Raw genomic sequence first — 16568 nt, 5'->3', positions numbered from 1 at the left:
ATGTTTGTCTTGGCCTGGCTATTTTTAAGGTGTTACCGTATCTGCATGTCCCAGGGACAGAAGTCTGCAGCAGAATTTGTTTCCTCAAGAATTTGTGCCTCCTGAGAAGCCACCACCAAAGCAGCAATGGATACCTGATGACACTGAAACGATATGTATGGTTTGCAAAACTGAACGCTTTACTATGGTAAGGAGCAAAAATGAATCACAGACATTCCTAGAACTGTGACCTTAATATGGGCACTTGCTCATAGTCTGTTTCCTAAGAGACACTAGCTACTTCAGCAACTTTGTCTACATCAGTGTAGGCCTGACAAGATTGCCAGACCTTTGATATTTAACCATTAGTTTCTATTTAGTGTAGTTGAGGAGAGGAGATTGGCAACAGTTGGGTCCTTGCAGAGTCCTATGAAGAGATAGAGCCTAAAGAGGAAATCTGGTCATCAGAGAGGAGACAACCACGAGATCTCAAAAATATGTAATAATAGCAGTATTAGTATTTCAAAAGGCTGTCTAGTTGGCTGTGATGGCAAGAAATAATATGAGCATCATATAATTCAGATTACCAATATAAAAAATGTAATCTTTGCTGTTGGTTACACTTTTCTAAAACCTGTTGTTTCATAGAGTACCTGAGCAACTGCATTGGTGCTCTAAGGGAGAAGGTTAATTTTGAGTTTTGCAGGTGTGCTGGCAGTCTGTTATCTTCTATTACTTAGAAACAGTGCTGTTTTCTCAAAGTGTTTGTTGCTCTTGAATCTGGAGATTACTTAGATGGTGTCACAAAGACAGTCTACAACTTCTGACTTTTCCAAGAGATGATCTAAATAGCTCTGTGATCAAAATAGGGACAGTTTAAATAGTGGAAAGCCCAAGACTGCAGCAAATGTTTTAAATACCTGCCTCTGGGTTGGTTTGTTGTTTTGTTTTCTTTGCCGTGCCCTCTCCAGAAAAGAATTGTAACACTGAGAATCAATCATTGTATAGTTCTGAAAAGCCTTATCGTGCATGCTGTTTCCTCTCTTTAAATGGAGTAAGTTTACTCATGAGTGGAGGCAGATATGTCCTGGTTAACTGGAGAAGTTCCAGCTGACTGGAAATTAGCAAATGTAACGCCCATCTACAAGTAGGGCCGGAAGGATGATCCAGGGAACTATAGGCCTGTCAGCCTGACCTCGGTGCCAGGCAAGGTGATGGAACAGCTCATCCTGAGTGCCATTACACGGCACATGCAGGACAATCGGGGCATCAGGGCCAGCCAACATGGATTCATGAAAGGCAGGTCCTGCTTGACCAACCTGATCTCCTTCTGTGACAAAGAGACCCGCTTAGTAGATGAGGGCAGGGCTGTGGATGTAGTCTATCTAGACTTCAGTAAGGCATTCGACACTGTCTCCCACAGAATCCTCCTAGACAAACTGGCTGCCCGGGGCTTGGATGGGTGGACTCTTCGATGGGTTAAAAACTGGCTGGGTGGCCGAGCCCAGAGAGTGGTGGTGAATGGGGCAAAGTCCAACTGGTGGCCGGTCACTAGCGGTGTTCCCCAGGGCTCAGTTCTGGGGCTGGTGCTGTTCAATATCTTTATAGATGATCTAGATACAGGGATTGAGTGTACCCTCAGTAAATGTGCAGATGACACCAAGCTGGGTGGGAGTGTCGATCTGCTGGAGGGTAGGAAGGCCCTACAGAGGGATCTGGACAGGTTAGATAGATGGGCTGAGACCAACGGCATGAGGTTCAACAAGAACGTTCAAGTGCCGGGTCTTACACTTCGGCCACAACAACCCCATGCAGCGCTACAGGCTGGGGGAAGAGTGGTTAGAAAGCGGCGTGGCGGAAAGAGACCTGGGGGTGGTGATCGACAGCCGGCTAAACATGAGCCAGCAGTGTGCCCAGGTGGCCAAGAAGGCCAATGGCATCCTGGCCTCTATTAGGAATAGTGTAGCCAGCCAGTCTAGGGGAGTGATCGTCCCTTTGTACTCGGCACTGGTGAGGCCGCACCTTGAATACTGTGTCCAGTTCTGGGCCCCGCACTTCAAGGAAGATGTTGAGGTGTTGGAGCGAGTCCAGAGGAGGGCGACCAAGCTGGTGAAGGGTCTGGAGGGTCTGACCTATGAGGAACGGCTGAGGGAGCTGGGGTTGTTTAGCCTGGAGAAGAGGAGGCTCCGAGGTGACCGTATTGCAGTCTACAACTACCTGAAGGGAGGTTGTAGTGAACTGGGAGTTGGCCTCTTCTCCCAGGCAACTAGCAATAGGACAAGAGGACATAGCCTCAAGCTTCGCCAGGGGAGGTTCAGGTTGGACATCAGGAAGAATTTCTTCTCAGAAAGGGTCATTAGCCATTGGAATGGGCTGCCCAGGGAGGTGGTGGAGTCACCATCTCTGGATGTGTTTGAGAAAACACTGGACATGGCATTTAGTGCCATAGTCTAGTTGACGTGGTGGTGTCAGGGCAATGGTTGGACTCGATCCCTGAGGTCTCTTCCAACCTGATTGATTCTGTGATATAGGAGGGGACTTCAGTAAATTCTTTCTGTTGCTCATCCATGACCTCTTTTGCTTAGTTTAACAGGCGCCATCACTGCAGGCGCTGTGGCAGGCTGGTGTGCAGCTCTTGCTCTACCAAGAAAATGGCAGTAGAAGCTTGCAGAGAAAATCTGTCTCGTGTATGCGATCAATGCTATAGCTACTATAACAGAGAACACTTGCCTGGCTTGGTACAAGACACAAGCACGTAAGTCCTTCCATTCTAGTTCTCCTCTATTTCATGTACACAGCAGAGTACATTAATGGAATGAGAGAGAAATAAGCATTTGGGTTTGTCTGGATAATATAATAAACTTTTTGGCCTCCAGCTGTTGGGATTTTCAGGTTTGATGGGTATGGGGATGTTCCTTATGCCTCAGTATACTTTTCATATTGAAAAGAACACTGGAGAGCCAGGCAACAGTCTTTAATTCTTTAAGCATCAATTGGTCATTAAACATAAGAATTGAATGCTTTGATGCAAAACATATTCAGCACAAGCTACTACAGTGTGATAAAGTTTCTTGTGGTTTAGTCAGCTCCTGGATTAACATCACATGTTGACTAGCTCTGCTGAACATATCAGTGTTTTAATGTTACACCATAACACCTTGATTACGACTCCTTGAACCCTTGGGGATTCAAAAGCAAGTTTTGAATCCCCAAGATAGGCTTTGAAACTGCCCTTAATAAAAGAGCGTGTCCCGCATGACATCCTTGTCTCTAAATTGGAGAGACACGGACTTGACGGATGGACCACTGGGTGGATAAGGAATTGTCTGGATGGTCACACTCAAAGAGTTACGGTCAATGGCTCGATGTCCAAGTGGACACCAGTGAAGAGTGGTGTTCCTCAGGGGTCGGTATTGGGACCAATCCTGTTTAACATCTTTGACAGCGACATGGACAGTGGGATTGAGGGCGCCCTCAGCAAGTTTGCTGACGACACCAAGCTGTGCAGCGCGGTCGACACGCTGGAGGGAAGGGATGGCATCCAGAGGGACCTTGACAGGCTTGAGAGCTGGGCCTGTGTGAACTGCATGAAGTTCAACAAGGCCAAGTGCAAGGTCCTGCTTGTGGGTCAGGGCAATCCCAAGCACAAATACAGGCTGGGCAGAGAATGGATTGAGAGCAGCCCTGAGGAGAAGGACTGGGGGGTGATGGTTGATGAGAACCTCAACATGAGCCGGCAATGTGCGCTTGCAGCCCAGAAGGCCAACCACATCCTGGGCTGCATCAAAAGCAGCATGGCCAGCAGGTCAAGAGAGGTGATTCTGCCCCTCTACTCTCTTGAGACCCCACCTGGAGTACTGTGTCCAGCTCTGGGGCCCCCAACATAAGAAGGACATTGACTGGTTGAAGCAAGTCCAGAGGAGGGCCACGCAGATGACCAGAGGGCTGGAGCACCTCTCCTATGAAGAGAGGCTGAGAGTGTTGGGGCTGTTCAGCCTGGAGAAGAGAAGGCTCTGGAGAGACCTTATAGCAGCCTTCTAGTACTGAAGGGGCCTACATTAAAGCGGGAGAGGGACTTTTTACAAGGGCGTGTAGTGATAGGACGAGGGGTAACGGTTTTAAGCTGAAAGAGGGTAGATTTACATTAGATCTTAGGAAGAAATTATTGACTGTGAGCGTGGTGAGACACTGGAGCAGGTTGCCCAGAGAAGCTGTGGATGCCCCCTCCCTGGAAGTGTTTAAGGCCAGACTGGATGAGGCTTTGGGCAACCTGGTCTAGTGGAAAGGTGTCCCTGCCCGTGGCAGGAGGATTGGAACTAGATGATCTTGAAGGTCCCTTCCAACCCAAACCATTCTATGATTTTATGATAGGGACAGCTGTGATGACAGATTTTCATGATGTGGTTGCTTTAAGCTGAGAATTGGACTGAAATTCGTTGTGTGTATGTTAGGCCAGTTAGTGAAAAGTGCAGCTGAAAAGAGTGAGTTTTACTCTCTGTGACCCTTTCAAGCCTGCTGATAACTGCCATAACTGATACTGCTATCAGCAGGCTTTTGACAGGGTCACAGAGAGTAACACTTACTTATTTCAGCAGCACTTTCAGCTGCATTTCCTCTTTTCCTAGCCAGGCTGCGGATAGCAGTATCCACTGTAGCAGTGTCAGCAGGCTTGCTAGGAAAAGAGGAAAAGTGTACAGATCTGAAAAGAAAACTCTGAAAAAGCAAGGAGTCGCCTATAGCTAATGCTTACACTGCCAGCTTAGGTCAGCAAAGCCTAGCAGTGAGCTTGAATGCCACCTGTCATGTTTTCATTGCTTAAGTGTCTGGGGTTTTTTTATACTTGCCCTATTTGTCTGTCAAAACCAACTAAATCTTAAGGACAGAGACCTGGATGCCAAAAACTTCATTTTAGCTCTGACATATTCTGATACTGGGCAGTTCTTGTTCTCAGTGTCTGCTTTTTTATGATGTGTGCAACAGTACTATTCCTACAGAAGGTTATAAGAACTAATTACTTAATGTAGTTGAAATACAACGATGCAGAGGCAGGATCTTAGATTGCCAGACAGTAGAGGGTAGAGGCAGGGCAATGGGTCGGAGAGGGCAAGGAGGGAGAGGCATTAGATTTTTCACAAGACAATGTTCTGAAAAGGATAGCCATATTGATCTCTCTTTTAAAACTATGTTTTCCCCAGTGTGCTGGAGTAGGCATAATGTTTCTTTTTGTCATTTTATTACAGCAGAAAAGATGATCAGGACCAAGTGGAAGGTAAGGAATGGAGTAATGGTAAACTTCAATTTTTTTAAGTGCCTGATCAGAGATTAGAGTTAGAGATAGGAAGCTGATACATCTAGTTGCAGCTGAAGGGTGATCAAAGCTTCAGTTACAAAATATCACTGATGGCTTTTGCATGTGCAGGCTGAAATTGAGCATTCCGAACTTCTGTGACTGGAAATTGGGATTTAGGAGAGATGCCTGAGCCAATATTGAACGTGATGGATGGCGAATAAAGGAAGGAACTGAAAAACAGCAGTCGGAGAATGCGCTTTGCATACTAGAAACAGTCAGTGAGAGGCTGTGGTGTGAGTAGGAATTAATAAGCCCACTACAGAGCTGTGCCGAATGGTCCTCTTTTTACAAACCGTGACAGTACAACTCTGAATACCACTGCAGTGTGCTGTGGTGTTTGGTACCCCATGCTGGCTGGGGGTAGCACCGGATGAGGCCCCTCTCATGGGTCTGGTTGTGTCCTGAGTTCTATGTCCTTTGTTGGTTGTGTTAATATAGACTAGTAACTTCTCTTCAGTGCCTCAATTTCCACATCTAATATCATAACACTTTAGCAATAAGAACAAAATTTAGTTGACTTTTTCTCTGCCATTTTTCCTCAGAAGGTATTTACTGTTTGTTGCTTAGTCTGGTGTTTGACGTAATTCTGCAAAATTTTCCTACACTGACGTGAAATTATGGCAGACCAAAACATAGTTATTTGAAGTGCTTATAGCAGTCATGTGAAACATGGTGCAAAATTTGCATTTGTGCTACAAAACAAATGAGAATATTTTTCCTTACTTGCCCCTTTTTAAGTATGGTGGACTATTTGAGCTTTTGTTTTTTACTGTTGACAGAATTTTGCTTTACTGCTACATTTGTTACAAGACTGAAACAGCTGAAATGCAGTTTCTGAGCTGCTGCTTCTGGTTAGATCTTTCTCTTTGCCTGCAGCATTGCTGCACATCACTGGGCCCATATGATTCATTCAGTAAGAGTGAATAAGAACAGTATGGAAATCCTCAGATTTAAGAGGGAAAGTGTTTTATTCTGCTTTTCTAACTTATCGGATGAGACTGTGAAGAAGGTTTATCAAATACTTTCAAGCCTGGTTTATTGTAATTATTCCAGTTGCCAGTTCAATTTAGAAATAGTGTTTTTCTTTTTTTTATTCACTTTACAATTTTAGAGTTACTCAACACTAACAATCCTTCTGTGAAATCTAGAACAGTGAATTTTGAGACTTTTTAAAGTTTTTCCAGGGAGAAGAGCAAGTTGATCAGGGGAAAGAGTAGCAGGTTAGCGTTATTCTCCATTTCTTAGCATTGTGAGACTGGCCATTGTTTTTCTGCCAGGAACCACAAACTTGAGCATCAGAGGGCTTGTGCATTCTCAGCTGCACTCAAATGACAGACAATATTTGATTTGTAGCTATTCTGGATTATCAATTTTAAAACAGAAATTTCAAATGAAATTTCTTGAATCATTTGATCAAAACTCCAATTTTCTGCAGTAGTATTTTATATGAAGACTTAACATAAGGAGTTAGCTCATCTTCTCACAATCTTTTGTCTTAAAGCTGCTGCACTATATGTTCAAATAACCTGAATTCTAAAAAAGAAGATAAACGCAGTTAAGTCAATTTACCCTTTCTTTTACAGCTGGTTCTTCAGTTTCCCTTTTTAGCTGTAACTCACAGCTCTCATATTTCCACTTCCCTCCTGCTCAGAAATATTTAATAACTTGCCTGAGGGAAGGCTGAAGAGGGGAGATTGCTATGCTTGTTGTCCAGTAGGATAAGAGTTGGATAATCATTTGAAGACATCTTACTGGAGCCAGTTTTTGGTGACAGGGTGTTTGTAACAGTGAGAGTAAGTTTAGGTGCAATTTGGTAGTCTGCTGAGGAATGGAAATGTTTCTGTAATCTGTGTGCTGGACATGTGCCAGTTCCTGCCTGTATCACAATGAGAGGATTACAGATGACTGTTGTACAAGAGTATAGGAATACTCTGCATTGTGTCCTTAGCCACATTTGTTGCTTCTTGTACAATGATTCTACCTGGTGTTCTCTTTTTGGCTGCAGAAACTTCTAAGAATGAATATTCCACAGTGGTGCGAATACCCAAGGCAACTGAGTTTGAATGGATTTTTTCCCTGAATGAAGAGGAGAATGAAACTGTACGCAGTGAATTTTATTATGAACAGGTGAGGTCTGGAGAAAGAAAGTCCAATATAAGCAGTTCCCTGGAGAACTACCTCAATACCCATGTATGTCTGTCTTTCCTCAAATTGTCAGGCTCCCAGCTCTTCCTTGTGTATTGCCATCCTCAGCCTGCACAGTGACAGCATAGCGTGTGGCCACCAACTGATAGAGCACTGCTGCAAGTTATCCCAAGGGCTCACTAATCCTGAGGTGGATGCTGGTCTCCTTATGGACATCATGAAACAACTGCTCTTCAGTGCTAAAATGATGTTCGTAAAAGCTGGAAGGAGTCAGGATCTAGCTCTCTGTGACAGGTGATTTATCAGATGTTTGCTAGGATGTGTTGAGGTATTGTTGAGACCATTATCTTTTTTTACTGGTGAGTGGAGAGTGGGAGGGTTGTTTTGTGATTGTACTGTGGACGTTTTAAACGAGAAGTTCATAATATAAGAATAATGTAAGAGTAGAAATTCAAGTAATATGACTGTATAATAATTACTGAGAAAATTCTCAGAGCAGGAAGAAATAATTCACAAATATTGGGGTAAATATTTTACTTCTGATATTGTGTATCTGCTTTCAATCTATATTTCAGTATAGCATTTTAAACCTGCGCTTCCTGAGAATGAGTGGTTTACACTTTCCTCAAGTTTTGTCATACAGAGCTTGAGGTGGCAGGTGTAATATGTAAATTTCACATGTACTGTTTTGATTTGGTAATGTATAGCTGGTATGTGCAATCAGCGTCTGCCAGTGTTCCATTGAATGTGACAAAAAAACCCCAATAAAAAATAGTCTGAATAGGATAGTATGATGGATAGAGAAACCTGGTATACCAGTGATTAGGAACCACTGTTCTGAGAGTTGTCTCTGACATAAAGTTCTTTAAGTGTATAATAATAGTGAAAGTATATTTATTTGTTTAACCTCTTTGTTTTCTCCTAGCTACATCAGCAAAGTGGATGTGTTGAATATTTTGGTTACTGCTGCGTACCGTCCAATACCATCTTTGGATCAGATTCTTCTCCCTGCAGCAGTAACAAGATTAAGAAATCGGCTTCTGGAAGCAGAGTACTATCAACTAGCTATAGAGGTAATGACAATGGAGAGACGTCAGTGATAATAATGCTTCTGTAGTGGCTTTTGTTTTTCTCCCTGCTGAGTTCAGATGGATGTGATGTGTGAAATGGTCAATATTTAAACAGTTACAAACTGGGATTAAGTTTTTAAACAAGGAAGAAATAATTTACTGAACACTGGCAAAAAAATTCTGAGAAGAAGTCCTTCTGCCATGGAGCAGGCTGCTGAAGGGAAGGGTAGGGGCCTTATTTCCTGGTACAGTTAAAACTGGAATGGACTAACTGCAAGAAAGTCATTAAATGTGGAGGAGTCTTGCATCTAGTAGAAGGGCTGAGAGATCCTTTGTGGCAGGACTTCATCTGAAGCTAGTATGTTTGATTTCATTTGCCTGTAATCCCACAGCAGACATTAGTAAGGCACTTTACCGAGCGTTTACTTAGAAATTAGCAGTGGTAGCAAATCTACCAGAGCTCATCTGGTGTGGTTTATCATCTTCTGTCTTCTTCCTGCTCCCAGGATTTCATAAGCCTGTATTTTATGGCATCACAGTTTGTTAAGAACAGAATTACAATATTACAAACAGGATTAGGATTAAAAATAAGGGGTAATAAATAGCAGGAATAGGTGACCTATTTGAATAAAAATGGTTCATGTTTAAAGGCAGCTGGTCTACTAAAGAAAATCAGGAATAAATTTGATCAGCAAAGTTATGTGAAATAAAAAATTTCCTGCCTGTTCATGAAGCATCTTCTGTGGTTTTTTTTAAACCACAAACCTGATGAATTCTGCTCTGTAAAAATCATGTGCTTTGGAAAAGCAGATGTGAAAATGTCCTGAGTTTTAAAACTGCTGAACTGAAATTTCCCAGATAAATAGTTGCTTAAACTTGTACAACAAAAAATACTTCCACATTTGGAGATCATGAGTGTTTCGGTAGTTGGCATTTTGTGCCAGTAATATGGAAATAATCAGCACAGGTTTTTTCATGCTTTGGTTTGGTTTTAATGGGAAATGTGCTCTAGGAAGTGAAAGGTCACAATCACAGACTGTGTGATAAGGCAGTTTTCCTATTTTCTCTACCGGGACTGTGTTGCAATATTAAGAAACTATTTTGAATTTAGGTTTCTACAAAATCTGGGTTGGATCCAGGTGGAGCATGGCACGCCTGGGGCATGGCATGCCTTAAAGCTGGAAATTTAAGTTCAGCAAGAGAGAAGTTTAACCGATGTTTAAAGCCACCTATGGATCTAAACCAGCTGAACCATGGTTCAAGGCTGGTCCAGGATGTGATACAGTACCTGGAGTCCACAGTGAAGCCCATACTCATTGCGGTAAGAGTCTTCTGTCTGCTCTGAAGGGCTATAGCAAAGCCAAGTAGTGATGTTTTAATACAATGCATGTTACAATATCAGGTGTTAGGGTTTTTTCCTTCTTTTGTCATGATTGCATATTGCGAACTGAATGCTGTCGAGAAATTTGTTAGCTGTTTCATCACAGTGAATTGGTGGCTGAGAACCAGATCGTAGGATTTTATAGTAATTTGGGGCATACTTAGTGGACAGGAAAGAAGCTGTACTGGTTAACATGTTATTACTACAGTCTGAGGAAACTAAACTCAATCCCAACAATATGTTGTGATGCTGCGGTTATACCATTTTTCTACTGAAACTGATAACTTTGCAGGAATTCAAAGGAGAATTTAGAAATGCTGTCCCACTCTTCTTTCTATGTCAAAAAGCACTATTACATGGTTTGAGATTAGCTCTGAAAGTTCTGATTAGGTACCAAAAAATGACTTTTAGTACTAAGTAACTGCAGAAACATAATGATGAAAGACCTCTTAGTAGTGCATATTTTAGGAGAATAAAAAAGCCTGTTTGAACCAGGTTATTGAAGTAGCTGTTGACAGTGGAGTTGTGTTTAAATAAATAAGCCTTCTGTCTGTCCCCGGAAACAGCCATGCTATCTGCAGCAACGTTCAGCACCTCTGTTGATAGCAAGGTTCCAGTTTAGTGTTTATAAAAAGCATTGCTGGATTCTCACCCCTCTAAAGTGATATCTATTTTAAAAACAACAATAATAGAAATTATTCAGAGCTGAGTGACAAGATCTAACTGGAAAGAAAGTTTTCCTCTTACGCATCACCTATCACTGATTCTCTGTTTTAATGGCAGGATGATGATTACTTTGCCACATTGAGGGAACTTGAAGCAACACTGCGAACGAGAAGTCTGTCTCTGGAGATGATGTGTGAGGGGAAGGTTCAACACAACAGCTACTATCAAGAGTGCTTGTTCTATTTACATAGTTATGGCACTAATCTGGCAATAATAAGCTTTTACATGAGGCATGACTGTATGAGAGAAGCACTGCTTCACTTGTTAAATAAGGTGAGTAATCTGATTTGCCATCACCTAAGTTAAAATTTGAAAAGCAGTTAAGAGGACTTCAAGGCCAGTCTAAGATGGTAATGAGCATCATGCAGCATTCTGGGTGTTCTTCTGCATGGGAGTTTTTAGAGATCCTAAATGTTGTTACACGAACTATCCAGTGACTGATAAGAATTCAGTGACATTAAAAAATAACTTTGATCTTTACATCTTGTGTTTAATCTCTCTTCCCCATTGTGTGAAAGAATGGCTTCTGGGGAGGAGAAGGTGCTTTATTTTTTTGGTAGAGGTCCTACATCAACAGCACTTTGTCTTTTTTCTACAAAGCTGAAAGCCTGGGACTATTGTTATACAGTTCAGAAGAGAGAAGGAAAATTTTGAATTCCAACACGCCAATAACACTAGACACTTACTCTCTGTCACAGTGGCTCTGTCTCTTGGTATTGTTTGTTGAGTCAGACACCCGTATTTGCACTTCTGTAACCATTAGGAATATAAGGGAATACAGGATCATGTCCCAAAGTACAGAAATGTAGGGAAGCCGAAAAGTGGTTTCCAGTTCTCCCTTAAGAAAACTGCATAATAAAGGAGGGCTTAAGAATGTCTGGAGAAAACAGTTCTGTTGGTGCTAAATTACAATTAAACCTAGAAATTATTCCGACAAGGTTCTCACTAATTCATTAAGGGTGCTTCTTAGGAGATGTGGAAGAGATGTGAATCTGATACCAGACGGTTTAGTAAAAGCGAGCCTCAAAGTAGGCCCTAAAAGGCCTACTCTGTGTAACCTTTAGACAGAATCAACTTTCCTTTCAGCAATTTTCTTTCAGCTAAAGTAACAGTACGTTCTGAAGCTAATGGCATGTTTTGAAGACAGGGTCTGCCTCTGGGACTGGTAACGCTTAGAGTTATAATCGTCACTGAGTCTTGCTTGTGCTTAGTCTTAGAGAATCCAAGGTCTCTGTTAAATTCCTCACTAATTACAAAGAAGGGCCAGAGATAAACAAGACTGCGAACAACATCTTTGTAGTGTCTAAATTGACTTGATTCACAGCTCTGATGCCAGGAGAAGAGATAAATCCTGTAAGAACCAGAACAGTATCTTCTCTTGGAATAGGTTTCTTGGAATAGGCAGGCTTTTCTCGGCAGTTGTATGAATATTCATTTTTCTGTAATGTATATAATGAGTGTGCTTTTGTCCCAGGTGTGCATGCTAGGAGGAGAGATCCCCCATGCACCCAGCGCTGCAGTAAACCGATGTCGGCTTTCTAAACTATCATTTGGTTTAGAGAGTTTTCTTGGTTACTATTTTCCGGTAACATCCGTTACATCTCACCAGCATGAAAGCTGATAAGTGTGTGGGGTTCTGTTTGTTTTTTAAGCTTCTGTTTGATTTACTGATTTTTTTTGTTGTTGTTGTTGTTGTTGGAAATAATTCTTATTGACAATGTACAACTTGAAACACCAAATTCCATTATCTTCAGTCTGCCTATGAGCTTTATTAATAAAAATTGAGTTGTCCTATGAGCTCTGGTTTCTCATTGTATCATTAGTCATTCTAAGCTCATATACTCATCTGTGTATCAAATTTGCTTTTCAAATGTGTCACAGAATCACAGAATCAACCAGGTTGGAAGAGACCTCTGGGATCATCGAGTCCAACCATTGCCCTGACACCACCATGTCAACTAGACCATGGCACTAAGTGCCGTGTCCAGTCTTTTTTTAAACACATCCAGAGATGGTGACTCCACCACCTCCCTGGGCAGCCCATTCCAATGTCTAGTAACGCTTTCTGAGAAGAAATTCTTCCTAATGTCCTACCTGAACCTCCCCTGGCGAAGCTTGAGGCTATGTCCTCTTGTCCTATCGCTAGTTGCCTGGGAGAAGAGGCCTACTCCTGCTTCACTACAACCTCCCTTCAGGTAGTTGTAGACTGCAATAAGGTCACCTCTGAGCCTCCTCTTCTCCAGGCTATACATCAGTTTAAATTTGCCTTTAAAGAAAAGTTGCATATTTTTGCAATGTTGGTGAAGTAATTTCACTAGTGAAGTAGCAGACTGAAAATACTCTAGACATACAATTTGATGTGGAAGTTGTGGAAAAGGAGACTGATAGTGATCATGCAAACTAGAGAGGAAGGTTTGTTACCTTAAAGCTGTAAGGTACTAGGCTTCTGATGAAACATTTACAGTTGGTTGTTTGGAAACATTTTATGTGTACAGGCTTTGTAGCTTGTATCTTACTCTGATATTAAAAAAAAATTCCATATCATGTTTTTAAAATGTTTATGCAGACCATGTTGTCACACATGCTTCTTTCCATAGTAACATTAATATGTAAGGCTGCAAAGTAAATATCCCCCTCAGCTCACTACTTGTGAGGTTTCACCTGAAGTACTGTGCCCAGTTTTGGGTTCACTAGTGCAAAAGAGACATTGTCAAAGTGAAGCAAGTCTAATGGAAGGCCACCAAAGTGGCTAGGGGCCTGAAGAACATGGTATGTGAGGAGAGTGATAGAGCTAGGTTTTAACAGCTTGAAGAAGAGAAGGCAAAAGGAGATCTATGTGCTGTTTTCAGCTACCAGGTGGGTGATTATAGGGAAGATAGAGCCAGGCTTATCTCGCCTCTGCACAGTAAAAGAGTAAGACAGTGGACATAATCTGGAGCAAGGGGAATTCCAACTGGATATAAGGAAAAGATTTTTGTAGTGAGGTTATTTAAACATGGGAACTGGGTCCCAGAGAGGCTGTTGAGTTGCCCTACTTCATGCTCAGAACTTTACTGGACAGGCCCAGAGCAGCGTGACCTAACTTGGAAGCCATCCTTTGAGTGGGGGTTTGAACAAAATTACCTCTGGCGATCCCTTCCAACCTATATTATTTATTAATTTTATGATCTCTGTCACTTAATACTCCTTTATGTTACATAAGGAAAATCAACAAGCCACAGTGGCTTTGCTTTAAGCTACCTTTATGATGTTTGTGTAGGAATCCCCATCAGAAGTGTTCATTGAAGGGATCTTCATTCCAAGTTATGAAAGTGGAAAATTGCATATGTTGGAGAACTTGCTGGAAACCATTGATCCAGGATTGGAGAGCTGGGGAGTCTACTTGATTGCAGCCTGCAAATACTTGCAGAGAAAGAACTACTACCATATTCTGTATGAGCTGCAACAGTTCATGAAGGTAAGATGAGGGTCAGTGCCATCTCTTTCAGTGAAATGTTGAATACTTTCTAGACTTTTTGTTATTTACTTTGGTGTAAAACTGCATGATGGACAAGTATATTTTTTGGTACTTTCCAACCCTAACAAACAGATAGGAAGGCCTGAGCCTGACTGAAGCTGACCTGCTATGCGTTTGTCACAGATCTGGCGCATTGCAGTGGCTTAACTACTGTTTTAAAGAAAACAGAGCATTGTCTGCTTTGTGTGAGCACTTTAGTAGAGACAGCGGTTAGTGAAGGTGGTGTACTTTGGTCCATCTTAGTGTTCAGTATATTTCTTCTAGGATCATGTTCGTGCTGCAATGACCTGCATTAGATTTTTCACTCAAGGAGCAAAGTCTTACACTGAACTGGGAGGCAGACAGACATGGCTTCTAAAGATCAAGGACCATCTCAAAGTCTATCTGCAGGAGGTCTCAAGAAGTTCAGGAAGGAAAAAAATGGCATTCACTTTTCGGAAGAAAATGTCTGCTACAGATGTGTCAAGGTATCTATAACCAAGAAGCGAAGTTATAGGAAAGGGCAGATTCTGGCTTTTTTTTTTTTTTTTTTTCCCAGTGGTTGTGTTTAAGTTGGTATTAGCTAACACAGGCTAGTGGTGCCTGACCCAAATCTGACTTTCATGCAGTTGCAAGTATAGGATTCCCATTACCTTTTCCCCCAACCAGCTTTGTGGTTCTTAGCTGTTAACTCACAGCATTCAACTATGTACAAGTTATAGGTGCCAGAGGAAACTAAATCCCTGTATTCAAAAGTTGAAGTGTAAATTTAGCCAGATCTCTCTTGTACTTGGGCTTTTATATCTTGGTTTTCTTAGGGGCTTTTTTCTTTTTTTTAGGCTAGACTCTAACTTAAAGGCAGTGGGGAGTGTGTGTGATGAGGTGGGAAAGAGGAAGCAGGTATTTATTTGGGATTCTCTGGCTCACTTCTTTGAAATAATGTGAACGAGTGCTCACCTTCAGCTTGTGATGTGTGTTAAGTGCACAGATCTGAAAAGTATCTCATTGCTGCAGACTTGACTACACAAAAGACAAAGTCAAAAAGTAACTAAAATAATTATTGTTTGGAAATATGTCTTATGTCTTATTTTGAAATGTGTTCAAGAAATTAGTAAGTTCGCACAAATAATAATTGACACTTTCTCTATTTCAAAATAAAGTCAGAATTTTTCCTCTATCTAGGCACATCAATACAGTTGATCTGCAGACGGAAGTAACAAAGTTCCTGCATCGATGCGAGAGCTCAGGAACCTCTCAAATGACAGGTTCCTCCTTGCCCACACTCTTTGGAAACAATAACATGAAAATGGATGTTGCCTGCAAGGTACTCGTTGCTATTTCAAACACAGCTCTATTTTTTTGTCAACAATACTAACTTGATGTACAGTTTGAAACATTTGATGATTGGAGCAGACTCTTGTATTTTTCATGGGCAGGTTACTTGTGCATGTATCCAACCTACCGTTTAAACAAAATTCATGTTTTTCCTCAAAGTAGCAAAGAACACATGAGAACTTGGAGCTCCTCTCCTGAAAGTTCAAAATTTCAGAGGCAGAGGATGCCAAATACAAATAGTAACATGCCTTTTGACTATGCACCCTATTGTGTTTTGAAGCAAGGCAAATACTGCTATTATTCTAACCCTGCTTAACTTCAGCTCAGCTCCATCTGTAACTTGCTTGATGTCCCACAGGGAATTGGTATGTGACAACAGACCCTATATTTGCTCTGCTTGTTGGGGTAGTGCTGTTTTCTGTTGAAGTTATGTATTGTCTTTTGGTCTCTGAGCAAAATTCGGAAGTGCATTATTATTTAACTGTATGTAATGAAAAAGGAATGTGCATCCCCAAACTTGTCTATGCCTCCCTTTTCAGGTCATGTTGGAAGGCAAAAACATTGAGGAGGGGTTTGGGATTGCGTTTAGAGTCCTTCAGGTATGGAAAAACTTGATATAACAAGCACTATGATTACAAATGTAACTCCTCCAAGCAGCAATTGTTTAAGCAAAAGACCTTTTTTTGCAAAATGTCTTTTAATCTCCAAAAAGGAAAACCTCTTGTGAGAAAAGTCACTGGTTCAGGTCTTAAATGTACATGTGTTTGGAGGAAGCTTGGTAAGGAAATTAAGATGCTGCTTCAGTAGGACACTTAAAAACTAATTGGGTCCTACAAAGGAATTAAGTGCAGCTTTTCCTTTGCTGTGTACCTGGTTCAGTGACTTAACTCTGGCAAACCACAATCACAGATGTGAGTAGAGCACTCTGACTTGGTAGCTCTCTGCAGTTCGTGACAGCCATGCAAACAGACAGTGAATAAATAAGGCCAGACCTATCTCTGTACCATTCTCCTGACTGAGAGCACAAAGCTAATTAACTGGAAACTCTCTCTGGGGACCTCTTCCTCCTCATGTCTGAGTAGAAGT

General features: G+C 41.7%; 1 protein-coding gene across 1 annotated transcript in view; it reads left to right on the top strand.

The window, feature by feature from the left end:
• ZFYVE26 (zinc finger FYVE-type containing 26) overlaps positions 1-16568 on the top strand; it is a 55750-nt gene that overhangs the window by 33547 nt on the left and 5635 nt on the right. The window contains exons 28-39 of the mRNA XM_068400164.1: positions 30-187; positions 2565-2734; positions 5220-5248; positions 7335-7456; positions 7548-7768; positions 8400-8547; positions 9656-9865; positions 10709-10924; positions 13911-14108; positions 14433-14635; positions 15330-15471; positions 16022-16081. Coding sequence (XP_068256265.1) covers positions 30-187; positions 2565-2734; positions 5220-5248; positions 7335-7456; positions 7548-7768; positions 8400-8547; positions 9656-9865; positions 10709-10924; positions 13911-14108; positions 14433-14635; positions 15330-15471; positions 16022-16081 — 1877 coding nt within the window. The remainder of the gene's footprint in view (positions 1-29; positions 188-2564; positions 2735-5219; positions 5249-7334; positions 7457-7547; positions 7769-8399; positions 8548-9655; positions 9866-10708; positions 10925-13910; positions 14109-14432; positions 14636-15329; positions 15472-16021; positions 16082-16568) is intronic.

Source organism: Nyctibius grandis, chromosome 4 (assembly GCF_013368605.1).
Source record: "Nyctibius grandis isolate bNycGra1 chromosome 4, bNycGra1.pri, whole genome shotgun sequence".
Lineage (NCBI taxonomy): Eukaryota > Metazoa > Chordata > Aves > Nyctibiiformes > Nyctibiidae > Nyctibius > Nyctibius grandis.
This window is presented reverse-complemented; position numbering and strand designations above follow the sequence as displayed.